Here is a 17,834-nt window from a genome sequence, read left to right on the forward strand (position 1 = left end):
GGAGACCGTGGTTCGATTCCGACGCAGCCCACCTTGCAAGTTGTTTTTATTTATAAATTGCCTTCCGGGATTTTTCGCTCACGGCCAACGCCGCCGACACCGATGACACAGATTTTTTCTGCGACACGAGCTCCTTAACGCTGTCGCGTTAACAAGGCAAGCATGTTGCGCAACCACAAATTCACAGATCACAGCCCTCCCTCTCCCTTCACTCCCCCTGATGTATCGCGGGCGACAGGAGGCGTGGCGCTTTCTCCTCGCTTTTCTCCCATACGCACACAAGACTGAGCCACCATCACCGGCTCACCCATGCCAACCCCCCCTTACGCTTTCACTTGCACATACAGCATGCGTCGCGCGGTCACTATTGCCCTTGGATTTTGTACAGAACATGAGGGTGACGGCGACGGCAAGAATGCGCCTGGAGTGTCCATATAACTGCTATCGCAATAATATATTAAGAGTATCCAGCAGCTGAGGCCTCCCGTGGCCCCATTACTTTCCGCAAAATGAGTAACAAAATCGAATTTTCACTACGCGAGAATTTGATGCACCGCAACAATGTCTTTTTTTTCTTTTGTAGAGCGGAGGCACGGAAATGTAAAAAAAAAAAAAAACGGAAGGAAAGCACGTCGACCACAATGGAATGCCTACTTTGGGCACCTAATGTGGCTGCTACCGAAGGAATGTCGAAGAAAACGTGAGACGCTTGGTTCACAGATAACCATACGCATACTGCTCGGTATATATCTAACACCGGCGAGACAAGACTTTCCGGAGAGGTTGCGCTCAAGCGGACCCGTTGCAATCCGTCGAGTCCCCGCAGTAATGGCGGCGAGCGACAATGCATTGTTTCGTTTTCTCGTCTGCTAGCCAGAAAGTGTCCAAACCTCTGCCAGGCGAAAATCCACTCGGCCAGAGAAAAACGAACGCGCATCGAAGTGGGCCGCGCGGTGGTCGGGCCGACATGAGAAAAACGCATGCGCTCTGGCTGGTCCCGGTAGCACGCGGGTAGCGAGAAAAAAAAAAAAAAAAGAACGAAGAGGCTTAATGTGTCTTCGCGTATAAAAGTCAAAGTATAAAAATAAACAAGAACGTGGTTACCTTTGCTGGTTTTAGTGTGTCGACATGAATGCTTTGGCGCAGGTGAAAAAGAATGTTGATATTCTTTTCTGTGACATGACGGCACGAATCAACCACCACAACGCTTCGGCTCATCGGACCTCGCTGCGTGCTTTGTCAACTTGTCTCAACTCAACTTGTGTGTTGATTTGGCTTGTCTCGTTGTATGGTCCGAGGTACGACTTTAGAAAAGTCAGTGCACATCAGTCAGTTTATGAGAACTTTATACCCATAAAGTCTCAGAATTGAAATCCATGCGCTCCGTAGATTCCACGGCCTCCGCGAGACGCTGCGATCAGCCCACTCGCCATCAAAACGCCCTTGAAACTGTGCTCGGATAGGGCTCCTTGCTTTACGATATGCGACTCCCGGTGCATGGGCGTTGCCACGAAATCGAGCCCGCTTTTGCAATGTTCGAGCTGAAATGTCTTTTCGAGCATTTAAAAGGATATTCTAGACAATATGCAGCATGATTTCCGGCGCCGGGTATTGTTTTAGTCAGGAGCACATGACAGCACGAAAAAATTTCGGGGTGGGGGGGGGGGGGAGGAGGCTGTAGCCCCATAAGCCCATCGCCACCCTCTTTCTCCCTCTCATTATTCGTCAAACAGCATTTCAAACAAATAAAGCGCATGAAGGCCTATTTGCTATATATATATATATATATATATATATAGTGTTTTTCAAACAACGCCGAGTTTATGTCCCATCCCTCATCCACCATTACCGAGCGATGGGAGACCTTGCTAACCAGCACCGCCCTGGAAGACCAGCTCGTCCTGATCTCCAGGGGCCAGGCGGCTAGGGAAGCATATGGGTCCCGTGAAGAGGGAACCACTTCCATCGACGGCGTCTAAGAAGATGTCGAGCTCGGTTCAATAAAGTTGTTTCTCTCTCTCTCTCTATTTGGACCCAAGATATTAAAGTTATTAGAGTTTTAGGATAGGGGCTCCAAAAGTTTGGGGCCCCAAGAGCAATGGGTGTTAGCGATGGGGCACGCATGAGTGAAGAGTTTAATAATAGGGCTTTGCGTTTGCGGATAGTGTCTTGCGCCTGCAGGGCCACTACGGCATCAAAGAAAATAATAAATTATAAATAATTAGATAAAATATACCATTTTATGGTACGAAGAGTAACATTCGTGTTTCCGCGTTTAATTACAATTTAGAGGTTATTCTATTAGCAACAAGCAATTAGTTGCGCTTAGTTTCTGAGTAACCAACATTACGTGCCTTCACCAGCCAAGTTAAGCCGTGTTAGGTATACGAGCCGTGCAATCGACAATCGAATTCGGAGTCAGAGGCCTCTAATGAATCAACCTTCATAACACACGGTAGTTGAGAGAAAGCGATAAGCGCAGCCACTTCTCCTAGCTTGCGAACTTCACACGTTATCGCGAATTGCAAGCCCAGTTTGGTGCTAGCTTTGAGCCGTCGCTTCGATGGGCACGGCCGTGTTTGTTGGCGCAATGCTTTTGGGGCAGCTTACGGGTTACGGGACTGAGGCTAAATCAGTGAAATAGCGTGCCCGACGCAAAACCCAAACGCAGTTTGCGTCTCGCGCATGCAGGGCATGCAACAGGGGCTAGAGGTAAACAGCTTCGCTGTAAAAAAATTCACCTCTTCCGCTGTTTTGTTCTTGCTCATGTTTCGCAACAAGATCGTATTTAGTGGCTCTGATAGTTCACTTTAACACTTAGCACTGTTACCTGGTTTTCAAGGGCAAAAATGCGAATTCGTCTTCGTCTGCGCGCTATTGCGACTCGGGGTCGAGGGCGAGAGACGGACTCTTGGGGCAGACGAAGAGGAGAAGAAAAACTTCATACAATACGTAAATATCGAGCAGGTAATAGCATACAAGCAGCAGTAAGAGCGCACCAGACCGACGAGGCGGCTGGTAGTGGAGGTCTATAGCAAAGGGCCGGTTCCGCCTTAAATCTCTTGGGCGACCCATCGTCGGATGGAACGAGGCGGGGGTGGGTGCTGACGTCATCCGGGTCGCATTCCATTTTCGTCGCGTCAGCAGTCTTGGTGCGGCGCGATACCGGATTACTCAGTTCGACCCACGGGAAGGGGTCGGCAGTTTGGTGGAACTTTGAAGGTTCTTACACACAGTTGGATGAGTTGGCCTGATATGACGATGTCAAGGTTGTCAGTGGATGTTTGAAGCTCGGCACAAGGGCGACCACTTCAGAAGAACAAGGCGGGGTGGGGGGTGGTGGAGCGCCTATTGCCTCGATGATAGGCACGCAGTGCGGCACAACAACTCCTAGTAACGACCCGCGCAACGAGCATAACAGACGACCGTGCCACGGTTCTAGGAGGCATTGGACTGAGCGAGCAGCAGGGAGTGCCAAAACTATTACGCTTTAGCCAAAACGTCGCGCTGTTCTGCCTCCACGTGAATTATGCGGTGTCATGAGAGACATTGATTGACAGAGAAGCCGAAAGCCTGCAGACCGCACCGTAACCACCTAGCGCGCGGCTGGCACCTGAACAGTAGTCAGCAGGGTAGGGAATGAGGAGAAGGGACGGAAAGATGACGGAGATAGGAAGGGTGTGCTCAGAACTGATAGCTGTACTGGCATGAGCTGATCCACGAACGCTAAACACGCTCCGTAGAAAAACGGAAAGCAACAAATGCCACTGCGCCCACGAACACCTTCTAGAAAACGAAACCGAAACTCGATCGCAGAAACGCTATTTAGCTATTTATAACCTTATTTAGGGCATGCTTATATAGGCTTGCCAGCATTTTTTAGATAATTGTGAGGTTCAACAGCTATTCTAACGCAAAAAGAAAAAGATAACTCTAAATGTGCGCTCTGACGCACGCGCGTGTCTACGTGTGAGACAAACACTATCATCATTGTAAGGCAGGATATCTACTGTTCCCGCCAAATATTACGTCGTCTGCCGACAATCACGCCCACCCCTTTCGGCCGGCAAATTCTTATGCGCGTGCGCGACTTTCAGACGTTGTATTTCTCAAGTGGTTAGATGAAAGTGTGAAAGTATTGTGCGAAATGGGCTGTCGCCAATCCAAGATCATGGACGAAACCGTGAGTATTTCAGCCGGTTCTGTGCAGACGGTGCTGCGACCACGTTACCAGCGACGAAAACATCAGATCAGGCGGGCGAAACAGGCATCTTCTTGTAGTGGGAGTAGACGTGTTGACACTCGCGTTTCGGCGAAGTATGCCGTTAAGGCAGTAATAGCCAAAGGACGGTTCAGCCGAGTGCTGCGAGTCGAGAACAGGCTATCAAAGCAGCCGTATGCAATTAAAGTAATCGAAACAAGAGACGGCTCGCACGTTGAGACCGAACTGGCTGTATTGAGACGCGTTCGGCACCCAAATGTGGTGCGGCTCGACGAAGTGTTCTGCGTTGGGTGTCGTGTATACATGGTTATGGAGCTGGCAACCGGCGGCAACCTGCTGGATAAAGTGGAAATGTGTGCCCCGTTCGTCGAAGCCGATGCGGCTCGCGTTGTTGGTATGATCGCCTGCGGCCTGGCGCACCTTCATGACTTGGGCATCGCGCACCGGAATCTGCAGCCCGAGAACGTGCTCTACGCACATCCAGGAGCAGGGGCCAAAGTGATGATAGCCGACTTCGGAGAGGCCTGTGCGCCCCGCTCGGGACGAGAGGCGCACATGCACACCGTGTGCGGAGGGGCGCTTCACTACACGGCTCCTGAGCTGGTCGCACGTCGGCCTTACACCCGCGCCGTGGACCTGTGGGCGTTGGGGGTGATCGCTTGCGTCCTGCTTACTGGCGTGCTACCCTTCGATGCGGACAACGACGCCGACCTGGTGCGGCTCATCCTGAGGGCACAACTTCCTGCGGCGGAGCGGGTGAGCATGCCGTACGCACACGCGTAGGCTGAAATGCGCCTCTTTCGGACTGTGCGTTGTAAGCCCAGTCTGCGAAGAATAATGAGCAAAGTGTCAGCAGAGTCTGAATGCGGGCTAGTTGGAACTTACAAGATATTCTAGCGCTGCAAAGGTGGAATTTGAGGACTTGTTCTCAAGCGTCACCTGTAAGTCGATCTATTTCCTTTTTCTATTCGTAGTCCTGAAGTTCAACCTTTGCAGCGCTAGAGAATCCTTGAAGCAGAAGCGTAGCAGTTTGGGCGAGTTGGTATGTCCTGACTTTTTTACGCTTGTAGCGCAGCTCAGAACGAGCGAAAAGGAAGGTGGAAGAGATAATGAATTTTATATAGATAATTATAATTCTTTTTTAGGCTACAAGCCTAAAAAAAAAATAAAGCCTTGAAACAGTGTGTGTAAGATTGAAGTGGTGTTGTGGTGCTACGGTGCGAGATCGAATCCCGGCTGCGGCGGCCGCATCTCGATGGGGGGCGAAATGCAAAAACACGTGTACCGTTCAGTGGGGTCACGTTAAAGACCCGAGGTGTTCAGAATTAATCCGGAATCTCGCACCACGGCATGTCTCATATCATATCGCAGTTTTGGCCCGTGAAATTCCTAGAATGAAGATTGAAGTGACCGTATTTATTCCGATTGTTGCAGATAAGATTACTCGGAGACTTATCGCATGCACTCTCTTACAGCGCTTTATGGCGCATAGTGAACGCGCTTTTATATATTTATATTAATCTATATTTATGTGGAGCTGGTGTAGGTCGCAGATTTGATTCTCTGTCGCGGCTGGCGCTTTCGTTTGAGAGGGAAGGAACCCCAAACCGCTCGTGTGCTTTTTACTATACATATAGCTTTAGAAGTACATGCGTTCATGAGTCCTAGCAGGTTAAAAAAAAAAAAAAAACTATCTGGCGCTCTCCATCGCATAAAGAAGTAAATGCCACCAGTTATTATTTTTGGTGTCAACCGTATCAGGAAAGTGCATGCGAATCTAAGCAGCGCCTGTGATGGTCCCACTGCGGCTATTCTTCTACATTTTTTTTTGTCTTCCGCCTTGTGTTGCCCAATCGTATTTCACTTGTGCAGATGCGCAGTATCCCATCTCGTAAGCTTATCAACACAAATGTGTCCCAATACTAAACGATTGTGAGGTATATCAAGTAGCTTGCGAGGTGTGTTTGCTGTTCGATTCGCACTTAATTCTATTCTGCTGTGAAGTTTTCCGAGCAATAAAAATTTATGAATAACGAGGTTTATTCACTCGAAATTGCTCTCCATTCCTGGCGTTTTACGATCGTAATTTGAAGGCGGGACAACTTGCTAGGCCAAGCCAGGAACAAGCCAGCGGCGGGCTCCGCCTTGAACACGAGAGTGATCAGAGAAAGCGACATGCCGGCCGGCCGCGCTGGTGGAGAAATTGCTCTAAAAGCAACGAGCCCAAATAAGCCGACAACCGTTATCACTTGCTGTGAAGGAAAACAAGAGTGAATGTACGTGATCGCCAGGATTTTTGCTATTTATCCCAACTATATGCGATCACTGAAACATTGCGCTTCAGCCGCCGCGGATATCGCAGTGGCTCTGGCGTTGCGCTGCTGGGCTCGAGGTCGCTGGTTCGATGAAATTTGTCGTCACTGTACCGGCGGCATATAACTGATCGCTGTCTATGATACGAAACTGCTGAACGCTCATTCCTCTGCATCTCTTTTCCTTGGAGCTCCCTCCGAGCTCTGTCGAGTGTGAGCTCAGGTTTGGATTTCTTCGCTCGTAGCCCTTTGAGCGCTGAAACCGCTCTTCTCCCGCACAGGGCTGGGAACTCGTGTCCGAGGAGGCCAGATGCGTAGCTCGCCGGCTGCTGCAGCGTAATCCAGCGCAAAGACTGACTGCAGCCGAGCTGCTGCGTCATCCCTGGGTGGCAGCGACGATGACGGGTGCAGCGCACAGGCCGGCACAGGTGCGCTCCTGAGAATGGCTCCTTCCGTGTCTGCGCGCTAATAACAGTTTTACTGATCGTTTACTGGGCAGCTATGAGTTTTAATTTTTCCTATGAACTGTTGCTTCTTAAGCGATGCTGAATGAAGTTCTGTGCTATACTTCACCACTGTGTGTGTGTCCCTGTGTTAGAGTGTATAAGCGCGACTGAACGAGGACGTAGAAAGAAACAGATATACACAGAGAAGCGCTGTCTTTGTGTATCTGTTTCTTTCTACGTCCTCGTTCAGTCACGCTTATACACTCTATCATGGATTCTAACCAACTAGCCCGCCGACGTGTTTTAACCATATCCCTGTGTGTCTTCTTTTGTCCCGTCTTTTAATCGCGCTACCGTACATCCCTCGAAGATGCATTACCAACAAGCCCATATTGCAATCCTCGTTCACCACGGAGGCAACTTTGGAAAATGGGTTTGGCAAAAGTTATTCATTACTGCTTATTTAAGCAAAACGTGCAGATGCATACCGCTTCAAACGCTGCCTCACAGCTGCTACAATTACCGGTCGTTCCTTCTAGTGTCCCTCAAAGTAGCCTGATGTCATTTTTAATTGTCGCATATGCTCTGTTTAGTGTACTCGTCCGCAGTCTATCGACTGCTGACACTGTTGTGTCCACTGACGTGTACTAATGCGTGCACGGACGAGTTCGTGTCACGAGCGGGAAGCAGCACGTGCGTAATTCTGCACATGATTATGATACCGTGACATATTTGTGCACGGGGTGTAAAGCAGTTCATCATCATCGGCCTATCTTTATGTCCACTGCCAGAACGAAGGCCTCTCCCGGCTATTTTTTTTCTCATGTTCCTGTGCTGCCCTCTGCCGCACGCCGCTGGAAACGTTTTGGAAGGGTGCCGAGGCTTTCGCCGGTTGTGTACCTGCGTCCATGTTGAGTGTGCGTCGGTTGTGCGTTTTGTGGATCGCGATTATTTATTAAAGGCTTCCTCGGGGCAGCATGTCGTTCCTGAAAATCATGTAGCACTCATTGACTACTGGGTGATCAGGCCTGAGTGCGCTGTTGTGCTAACAGCGCGGCCGATAAAGGTACGCCGAATTCCGTCCGCCAACGCGGCTGCCTTGGAGTTTGTTGTCGCTGATGTCTGCTCTTGCACCTCACTTTTTGTATTCCTTTTGTACGATCACTAGACATTTCGCAAATTCAAGAAGTCTACGAACGCAGCCTTCCGCGTCGTATTTGCCAAAGCGGTGCATTTGTTTACATCGACATATACAGCTATAGATCGCTGTAAGCTTCGGATATTGTGGAAATTAACAGCGCCTCACTGACATGGAATAATGTCAGAACGTAGCAAAACATATCTGCGCATATAAGCCGCTTTGTTCCACCCTGAGACGAGTCAATGTGAGCAGCCGAGGCACTTGAACAACGGCTACTGTGATCCAGACACATATATTACGGGCTGTTATTACGGATTCCCGCTTTTCTTTAACTTCATCATACTTAGAGTTTGCGCGTGCCATAAAGTATTATTAGAGAAAGCTGTGCTCGGCATAAGCGCTCACTTATAGGCCGTGTAGCTCTCTCGCGAAAACGCGGATGCCATCGTTGACGCCGTTGGCAACTGAGCGAGTTTGTGCTGCTGTAACGAGTGCACTGTCTCTTGTTTCCCGTTTGACGCAGAGGTAAACAGTTCTTCTCTGGAATTAAGAAATGTGTTAGCATAGAAACACGTACAGACCCGACTGTCTACGTAGCTAATGCGACCGGCAGCCTTCGGGAGCAGTCGTGACGTACATATACAGGGTGTTTCAGCAAACACTTTCAAAAAAATTTTAAACTTGCCTGTGGCAGATAACACAATTCTGGTCCATGAGCTGGTCTACTCTAAGAGGCGGACATTCCTTACACGAAACAATTTAAATTGCCGAGGCAGTGCATAACGTTAACAAAACAGTTACCTTCAGGATTCCTGTGTACATATTTGCTAGAACTTCATTTCTTATTGCACTCTCCGGGAATGCTGCCGGCGAAAGAAGTAACTGCAGACGACGTTCCGCGGCGATAGAATGCGTGCGAACGCAGTCTATCCCCAGACATGCATTCACGGATGCAGAGTTTTCAGAGGGCACGCGTTCCTCGTTTGGTTCAACTGTCATTTACCCGATGAGAAAAATTAATCGAGATTAATTCATCAATTGGTGAATGGTTAGTCAGTCAGTTGCTCAGCGCTGAAATGGGGAACGCACCGACATATGTGCGGGTCTCAGAGGTACGAGGCTTTCGCGTAGACTATATTCATGGGCTTTGTGCTCACCACTCGTATGTCAAGCGAATTAAAGCATTTTTCTTTCATTTATGTAGTTGCTACTGCTGTAGAATTTTTTTTTTATTTTAAAAGAGAGAAGTGCCGGAGAAGGAAATGTTTACAGGCTGTCACTCTCAGCGCTCAAGTCGCCATCTTTCATGAGAAGTGATAGGGAGTTGTGCGGCATCAGCGTCGAGAATGGCAATCGCCTTGCATCGGGGAGGGCCGTGAGCCTCGGTGAGAGAGAGATAGAGAGAAGCTTAATGATGGGAAAGCTGGAGATCGAGGTGGGCCGGAGGAGCTTGTTTCTGGCCTGCTACTCCATAACTTTAGGTTAGGGAGAGAGAGAAGCGAATAGGGGAAAAGGGGGTGACGATGTAGTACTGTACAGTGAGCGCTAGTAATCAGTCCAACGTGCTGTGTAGACACCGTGTGCAGTTTTTGCTGACGCACAATAAGCGCGGTCGTCAGCTTATTGGAGACTGCTACCGCGTTATAAGGCATCGGTATGATCGCATGCGAAGGTGCCCTATATACATATAAATTGCACTGATAAGGTACATGAGCGCATTATACGAATACTAGGCACCGCGATCAAGTACACGAGCGCTTTACGTATCACACTTGCCGCATGCAACGGTCGCTTCGAGAGCGTCAAGTATTTAAGCCGCGGTCGTAGCAACATGTATTTCGACGCCGGCTAGCAGGGTTTACAAGGCACTAATCAGCCGCTTCAGCATCACCTTGATTTGTTCGTCCTATGACGAAGGTGCAGGTTTGTTTTGTTAGCGGCTGCGCTTCTGCATTAAGTTCTTGTGACGGCAGAGACGCATGCATTACGCCGTCGTAGGGAGCGCAGTAAGAGAACACCAACAGACCAAAGAGTACCTGTACTACCTACAAGAATCCGCACTACCATATGTGAATCGTCAAGCATCTGATGCACCTCTATGCGTGTCATCTACGACGAAGAACAAAACTTCCTACTCCTTTGCCGTCACAAAAGCCACATAAAGTGAAATCAAGCTTGGCTAACAAAGAATGCTACCTGACAGCCTCAGAGAATGTGTTCCTGGCCCCGCTGGTTGTCGTGGGCGGGAAGTGCATCATGGTGCTCCGGGCAGGCATGACCACCGTGCTTGATGTGCCGCAGCCGCGTGCCTTCGTAAGTTTCTCCGTGAGGTTACAGAGCGCTGAGGTTAAACCGAGTTGTTAAATCCATGTAAACAGCGGTAATGTGCGAGGAAGGCGAATCACATCACCCAGGGTAGACGGAGAGGGTAGTCGACACGCGTTGTGCGTGTAAACGCTGGCGCATCGCATCGAGGGAGAGGACAATTGAGACTGCTGCCAGCGGGTGCTCTCCTCCACGGCTGAGAAGAAGTAGTCTCTCTCCACACTGAGAACAAAGAAAAACTGCGCAAAAAAGAACAAGACAGAGAAAGAACCACACGACACAGGCCACACGACTCTGCGCCTGTGTCGTGTGGTTCTTTCTCTGTCTTGTTCTTTTTTGCGCAGTTTTTCGTTGTTCTCATAATGTCATACCAACTAGCCCCTCACCGTACGCTTCTAGACTCTCTCCACTCGCTGGCGAAACGCGCTCGCTGGAAAGGGGTTTCAGCATGTTTCGGGCGACATATGTAAACCACATGTAGCACCACGTGTAAACGCGCATGGCATTACTTTAACGTGATGCACAAAGATATCTGATACGCTACTGTCGCATTCATGTAAATGCAACGCAGAACCTTATGCCCAACGCTTCACGCTTATATCGTTTAAAATTTAGCCTTGAAGCTCTACTGAGCTATTCTTGCTAGCCTTCCTGTATTAGCTGATATATATATATATATATATATATATATATATATATATATATATATATATATATATATATATATGGCCCCCAATTCTTCCAACTCTTTCCAACATCGCAGGTTTACTGTTACGCACACCGAAAGCCATTTTTTCTTTATTTTCCTTTCAGCTCCGGTTTCAGCGTAGAGGAGGTGAAGAGTGAGGTGACGTGCAAGTACAAACCATGGGCCGCACTTCCTGCGTTTGTCGGCCTCCTTTTTTCTTCCCTTTTTTGACAAGTTGCCAGCTGTACGCGCGGAAGCAGCGCCTCGATGAACATCTTTCCTTGTACGAGTAAGTAGATGAATGTCGATGGGGATCGCGGTCCTTGAGGGTTATAGCGTAACGTTATAATTAGACCGAAACAGCAGCGCCGGTGGCAATGTCTTGTGACGATGTATTAATCGAAAGGAGCAGAGTTCTTGCATTCCATTGCGCGACTATGTTCTATTTACGCGATCAACATGTTTACACCCTTGGAGGTTTATGTATTGACGCACAGCAATCGTCATCAATCTGAGTTTCCTTTCATGCCTTTGTGTTTCCGGTATATTTTCCTGTCAGGAAAGGCATGAGTGACGACACGCCTACTGTATCTGAAATTTATTTATTGCGCGCCGCGACGCGATTAGCATTGCCCATTCTCGAATCGCGGCCGCTCGATGAGTTTGAATGTGCGCGAGCACCATCGATTATTCTGGAATGAACGGTGATACGTATAGCTAGCGGACCGACTTGACCTTTGACCCGTGAGTTGAAATTCGACGGCTGTGCTCGCCGCTACCATTACGATTGGAGTGCTGCTTGTCTTTGTGGGCACAAGTTCGCCCAATAAGAAACTACATTCTTAATTCACAGTTTTGGCGCACAGCGTGCGCCAACCGGCTCACTTATCATCATCATCATCATCATCATGGTTATTATTATTATTATTATTATTATTATTATTATTATTATTATTATTATTATTATTATTATTGTTATTATTTGTTTTGAACACATATAACCAATTAACAGGAAAGGGAAAGCGAGGAGCAGGCTGGCAACTGCCACCGGAAGGGGCACAACGCCTGCTTACTCTTCAGAAGCGAGGTGACAGCAACACAGAAATGGAAAATAGGAAGAAGGGGAGGAAAGAGAAAAGGAAGAGCAACAGGGCAAATCTAAAGAATAAAGTAGAACACAGTACAGATCACACACAGTAGGGCCGGTCACTGAAGGTCACGCTACTACAGAATGTTGCTCACTTTGTTAGCCTAAATATATTCATGCAAAAGTGAGCATCTCGGACCAAGCCGATTCATTCCCGATGTTACTCGGCGCTTTCTGACTGATCCCTTTGTAATTAATTAGGAGAACCGAGACTCTGTTGCGTTTAATTAATTAGCCCGTGATACGGACGTCAAGAACCCTAAGTGATAGCGACATACAGTCGGTTACGTTATTCATTCGTTGTCTCTTTGTCATTACTTCAGGGTTGGGCCACTACGGAAATAACACCTCATTAGCACCCAGCAATAAAATCAGGCTAAATTTGACGTGATGTCCCTGCGTACTTGTCATTGTGGTTGTCGTTGTTAAATGTCTGCCAAAGGCGTCACATTCGCCACGATATTTTCCTCCGTAATGCAGACAAAATACTAAAGTTTATCGACTCGAGTACACTATAATTCGATGTTCCCTGCAACAGTGGAGGAGGAGGAGGAATTAACTTGTGTGCCCTGCAAGTTGGTGGGGAGGGCCAAAGGCCCCGCCTAGGTTACGGCCAGGAGTTCTTGGGTCCTGGCGGCATCCTCGGACCGCTGGACGGCCCATAGCAACAGTGGACGAAAAAAAAAAATAGATTATAGGGTTTTACGTGCCGAAATCACAATCCGATTATGAGGCACGGCGTAAAGGGGGCCTCCGGCATAATTTGGACCACCTGCGTTTCTTTAACGTGCACCTAGTCTAAGTAAACGGGTGTTGTCGCATTTAGACCCCCCCCCCCCCCCCCCATCCAAATGCGGCCGCACCCGCCGTAGTTGCTTAGTGGCTATGGTGTTTGGCTGCTAAGCACGAGGTCGTGGTATCGAATCCCGGCCACGGCAGGCGTATTTCGATGGGGGCGAAATGCGAAAATACCCGTGTACTTAGATTTAGGTGCACATAGGACCCCAGGGGTCCAAATTTCCGGCGTCCCCCACTTTGCGGCGTGCCTCATAATCAGATCGTGGGTTTGGCACGTATAAACCCATAATTAAAGAAAAAAAAGTGGTCGGAATTTCATCCCGCGACCTTATGCTTAGCAGTCCTACGCCATAGCCACTAAGCAACCACGGCGGGTAACACTGAACGATAGGGTGGATGGTGCCACCCTATATATATATATATATATATATATATATATATATATATTCTGTTGTTTCTGTTAGCGCTAAATACATCTTAACCGGAAGTTGCTAGGCGCAGCTTGCAACCTTTGCCTTTTAGGTTATCATGGTCACTTGAGGTAAGCATTGAACATAAATCTGAAGCCCACCACTGCAGCAACTCTCATTGGCTCTGTATCGGTTTGAGGCGTTATAAGCTCCATCCGTAAATCTGTCTTCCCCCGCTCATCGGTTGCCCCCCTCTGTTCCTCTCGTTTCAGGTGGTCTTTGGACAACGAGCAGCACCGCACATTTGACGAACTCTCGCACGGACATGACTGCAGGGGGATACACGATTGTTTTTATTTATACATTTGTTATATTTATACGGAACCATTTGACGACGGTGTGGGGAGTTTGCGCCAGATGTATATGTATACGTATGTGAAAGCTTGCAGTCGCGCGTACTCCATCTGAAGTGCTTCTGGGATACGGCTTATAACTTAATATAAATATTTTTGTACTCTATTTACACCATTTGTGCATCGCCAGCACAGCTATAGAAGAAAAGCACGGATATATTTTCTACGGCAAGACGTTTACCTTATTGGACTCGCAGCTATGTTGCTTGTTTATAGTTGGTATAACAAAAACATTAGTTTGATTTAGAAATAGACAACGACGAATGTTGGCCGAACTAATATCGCGCAGATTTTTTTTTTGTTACGGTATGATATTTAATTTATTAGCCAGCTGTGTCGCCTTTGCATCTCTGCAAGAACTGCGAAATATTGACGTGGAAGTTGGCTAGAGTTGCGATGCTGCTCTGCGCCTTCTGCGCTATCTTAATTCTCTAAGTCGTGTTTCACCACATTGCCCGCACTACAAATCTATACCAAGCACCTGACAAACAGCACGCTGTGCTATACATGTATGTGCTTCGCCAAATAAAAGCTATTTATGCGGAATGACCTTCATTCGGACCCCGCATGAATTATTTATATAGCACCCTGAAGAAATCGGCCAATTGCGACGTTTCTTTCTCTTTATTTCTCTCTCTCTCTCTCTCACAGTATCAGTATCTCCACTCGTAATGAGGTACACCTGAAAGTCGCTACGAACGTCATATGGCTCTGAGAACTCGCAGGAATGCTGGGCAAGGAAACAGCTACCCACCCAGCTTGCCTGAAAAGTTACTCAGGGCGCCCAGCATTGCCGGTCACCAGATGATCCCGACAACACCACCGCGCCCTATACCCTGCGAAAATGCAGCTCCAATTGCGACCAAAACGCGTCCCCGCTCGGCAGAGAGAACGCCGCGCTCTTGCGAGGGTCATAGACTGATGTACACTGCCAGGTCCCATCCGCCAGTACCACATTTGAGGACACTCGGGGCCTTTCAGTGAGCGAGGCTCTGATCGTGGATATGTCCACGCTATATAGTACCGCATGCCAGCACTCTATCTTCCCTTTTGTCCCTAGCCTCAGTTCCCCCCTACACCGGACCGGCTCATCCTCGCCAGGACTCGCACGACCAGTAGTACTCAGTAGACTGCATCGAGAAGTGCCTGGAAAAATTCACGTGCGGAGTTCAGGGCTGAGGGCTCGCTAACCTGGTGGCACCTTTCTAAAACCAATAAAGTTTTCATTCATTCCCTTTTCCCGGGGGAAAACGTCAGGCGCTGCCATATGTAAACAGCCCGCAGAAGGCGCAGATTGCTGGTCTCGACCTACAATATGTATTCAGTTATTAGCAAATAACTTGGGCTCAACGTTTACAGCATTAGCTCACCCTTTTGAATATAACTTCTGCTCGTTCGGTAAGTTATTCGTAGACTTGGCGCAGTGTTCGTGCAGCTTTTTGAGAGCATGAACTCACGAGGCAGGCTCACCCTCGTAGCCGCCGCTCGTGTCAGCGGTTACTTATAGCTGGTGGAGAAGAATGAACCAATGACTAAAACTTTATTGAAGAACGTACACTTGACCTATTGGAGGCGAATGGGATCAGAAAAAGTTGCAGTTTCGCCGAAAAGGCGAAGCATTCGTAACGATAGCGAAGGTAAGTTGTTCGCGAGAGACAGAGAGATACCATTTATTTCTAATGAGGTGGCGTGACTTCCTCGTAGGGTGGAGCCCTTGGTTCAGAGAACCATTGGCTCGCGCCACTCCGCGTGCCCGCGCCGGATCAGCCGTCGCTGCTCTTGCGGTTCTAAGCTAGTCAGTGTAGCGTTCCAGGAGGCAGGTAAAGGAATAGGGGAATAGCCCAGAGCTTCTTTGTTAACCTCCAAGTTACTGCCCATATGTTAGCACTGGCAGAAAGCTGTAGTTTTTACTTGATAATATTTCTGATCCTTGTTACCACTTTGCGCGCTTATATTTATTTTCTTTAAGTGTGGCTGTGGTGATTTCACCTTAATTTTTGTTTATCTCATACATGTCTTAATGCCTTGAACGTCCCAAAACCCCGCTGTTCCGCTTACGCCAGTGAATCAGGAAAAAGAGAGAGAGAGAGAAATAACAAACGGACAGAACACGAAACAATCCATAGACTAAAAAGAAATAAACGTAAGGAAAGAAAAAATAAATCCGGCACAGTTTTGATTTCCGTATCAAGCGTGGGTTACATGCTTGTGTCATGACGCAAGCATGCGACCCGCAGTCAATACAAATCAAATAGTTATATTCTGCACTTGTGTTCAAAGGTTAAAACTGCGTGATGGAAGAACAACATGTAAGCATGGAGTCATGAGAGTATAAAAATGAACGCACGCTGTTGTAAGAAGTCTTTGTTTGTTTGTTTGTTTGTTTGTAGTTACATCCACACAAAGCCTTTAAATTTGGTACAAGCAGTACTCAGTGTGCAACTGCCCGCTTACTGATAGCTCAAGGCGGGAACGGACAACACAAGGAGGAACAAGAACAAAGTTCAAGCGTGTTCCTTCTTGTATGCCGTCCGTTTCCCGCCTGGCGAAATTAGTAAGCAATCTTAAAAAATAAACCAACTAGCCGCTCGAGGTGATCTGCCCAACTGACCGCTTGGAGGCCATCTGTAGATTGAAAGGCAGAAAAAATACGAAAACAAGGGCAATCGCCATCGTCATTTGCAGTCGATTGTAGTTCTCGGTTAGTTATGCTGAGATTAATATATCAGACGTCGCCGACTATTAAGAGTAATACCCCAGTCACACGGGCACTTTCAAAGTCCTTTGAACCGAAGATCCTTTGCTTCAAGGGAGAATGTGCACTATCACAAGGCACAGCAAAGGAGCCCTACTGGAAGGAAGCTTTGAGTCAAAGGAGTGCGCGTTCGTCCTTTGAAACCTCAAGGGAATACTCTCGAGCCTATAGGGCGTCAGACAGCAGAAAAAAATCTCTAAAAATATGGAAGTTCAATTTTTACCTCTTCAGAACAAGCTTATAAGTTCTGAATACTATTACTAAAGTATTAAACACTTTCGGGACACCCGCAATCTCCATCATGAACGCGCCGGTACAGCAGCGCCTGCAAGGCTTGTCGTCAGCAGCAACATCGACACAACATGGGTGCCATGTGCGATTTGGTTCTTTGGTTAGCGGCTGTTAGCCATCCCAGTCTCTTCGGCTTTTTTTCTGCGCGTCTTCTTCCCACGTCACTTTTGTTTTGTAGTTCTACCTACCGCTGCCTAGCCACAACGAATGAAACAACGCAGCTGAAGCAAGGGCAACAACGAATAATCGATGCCAACATGCGGTGTACGAAAGGTACGAAGCGGTACACATTGTGGCCATCATTGCAATAAATACATCTGTATTTGGTAAAGTAATGCCTTTACTACGCGTGCATTTTGTTTTGTTGTTTCTATGTATTAGGAAAAATAAATATTGCGGAAAAAATATGACAACTTTATTATAAGACGCATTTGAGCCATATTTTTTTATTACTTTCGAGGCGATGGCAGCGCTAAGGATGCATTGCGGTTTCTGTTAAAAGCTTCAACGGAGACCACCTGGAGACCGTGTAGCACCGACACATATCCTTTGAACTAATGTGCCTTTGTAAGTGCAATGCTCCTTAACTTCAAAGGACCTTTGGCATGCTCGTGTGACTGGGGTATAACTCTTCCACTGAGTAGCCCAGACAGTGCTACTCGTTTCATAAATTTTGCTTTAGGTTCATACGTTTCGTACCATTTTCGTGTTTCTTTTTCTTTTTGGATTCATTGACGATATAGTCACCATACTGGAAGTGTAGCCCATGTATAGAGGGCTTCCCTGCGCAAGAAAGGCAGAAATAAGAATGATGTCCGTATAGTAATGTATACTTTATGTACCACAAATGTAGAAGCAGTCAACGGCTGCGTTGATCGCAGAATGC

The 17,834-nt window shown here is 47.8% G+C and overlaps 1 protein-coding gene across 1 annotated transcript; it reads left to right on the forward strand.

The window, feature by feature from the left end:
- The first annotated feature begins 4,031 nt into the window (after positions 1 to 4,031).
- On the forward strand, positions 4,032 to 14,457 carry LOC126545910 (serine/threonine-protein kinase H1-like). Its single transcript, XM_050193954.2, has 4 exons — positions 4,032 to 4,978; positions 6,816 to 6,962; positions 11,260 to 11,423; positions 13,762 to 14,457. The coding sequence occupies exons 1-3, from the start codon at positions 4,148 to 4,150 to the stop codon at positions 11,290 to 11,292; spliced, it is 1,011 nt and encodes a 336-aa protein (XP_050049911.1). The 5' UTR covers positions 4,032 to 4,147; the 3' UTR covers positions 11,293 to 11,423; positions 13,762 to 14,457.
- Positions 14,458 to 17,834: the final 3,377 nt, after the last annotated feature.

This window comes from Dermacentor andersoni, chromosome 1 (assembly GCF_023375885.2).
Source record: "Dermacentor andersoni chromosome 1, qqDerAnde1_hic_scaffold, whole genome shotgun sequence".
In the NCBI taxonomy this organism is placed as follows: domain Eukaryota; kingdom Metazoa; phylum Arthropoda; class Arachnida; order Ixodida; family Ixodidae; genus Dermacentor; species Dermacentor andersoni.

Excerpts from the sequence above, each read along its gene's own strand:
- LOC126545910 (XM_050193954.2), top strand. The coding sequence starts at position 4,148 with ATGGGCTGTCGCCAATCCAAGATCATGGACGAAACCGTGAGTATTTCA. Across the intron at positions 4,979-6,815 it reads AACTTCCTGCGGCGGAGCGG|GGCTGGGAACTCGTGTCCGA; the intron begins GTGAGCATGCCG and ends TCTCCCGCACAG. Across the intron at positions 6,963-11,259 it reads CAGCGCACAGGCCGGCACAG|CTCCGGTTTCAGCGTAGAGG; the intron begins GTGCGCTCCTGA and ends TTTTCCTTTCAG.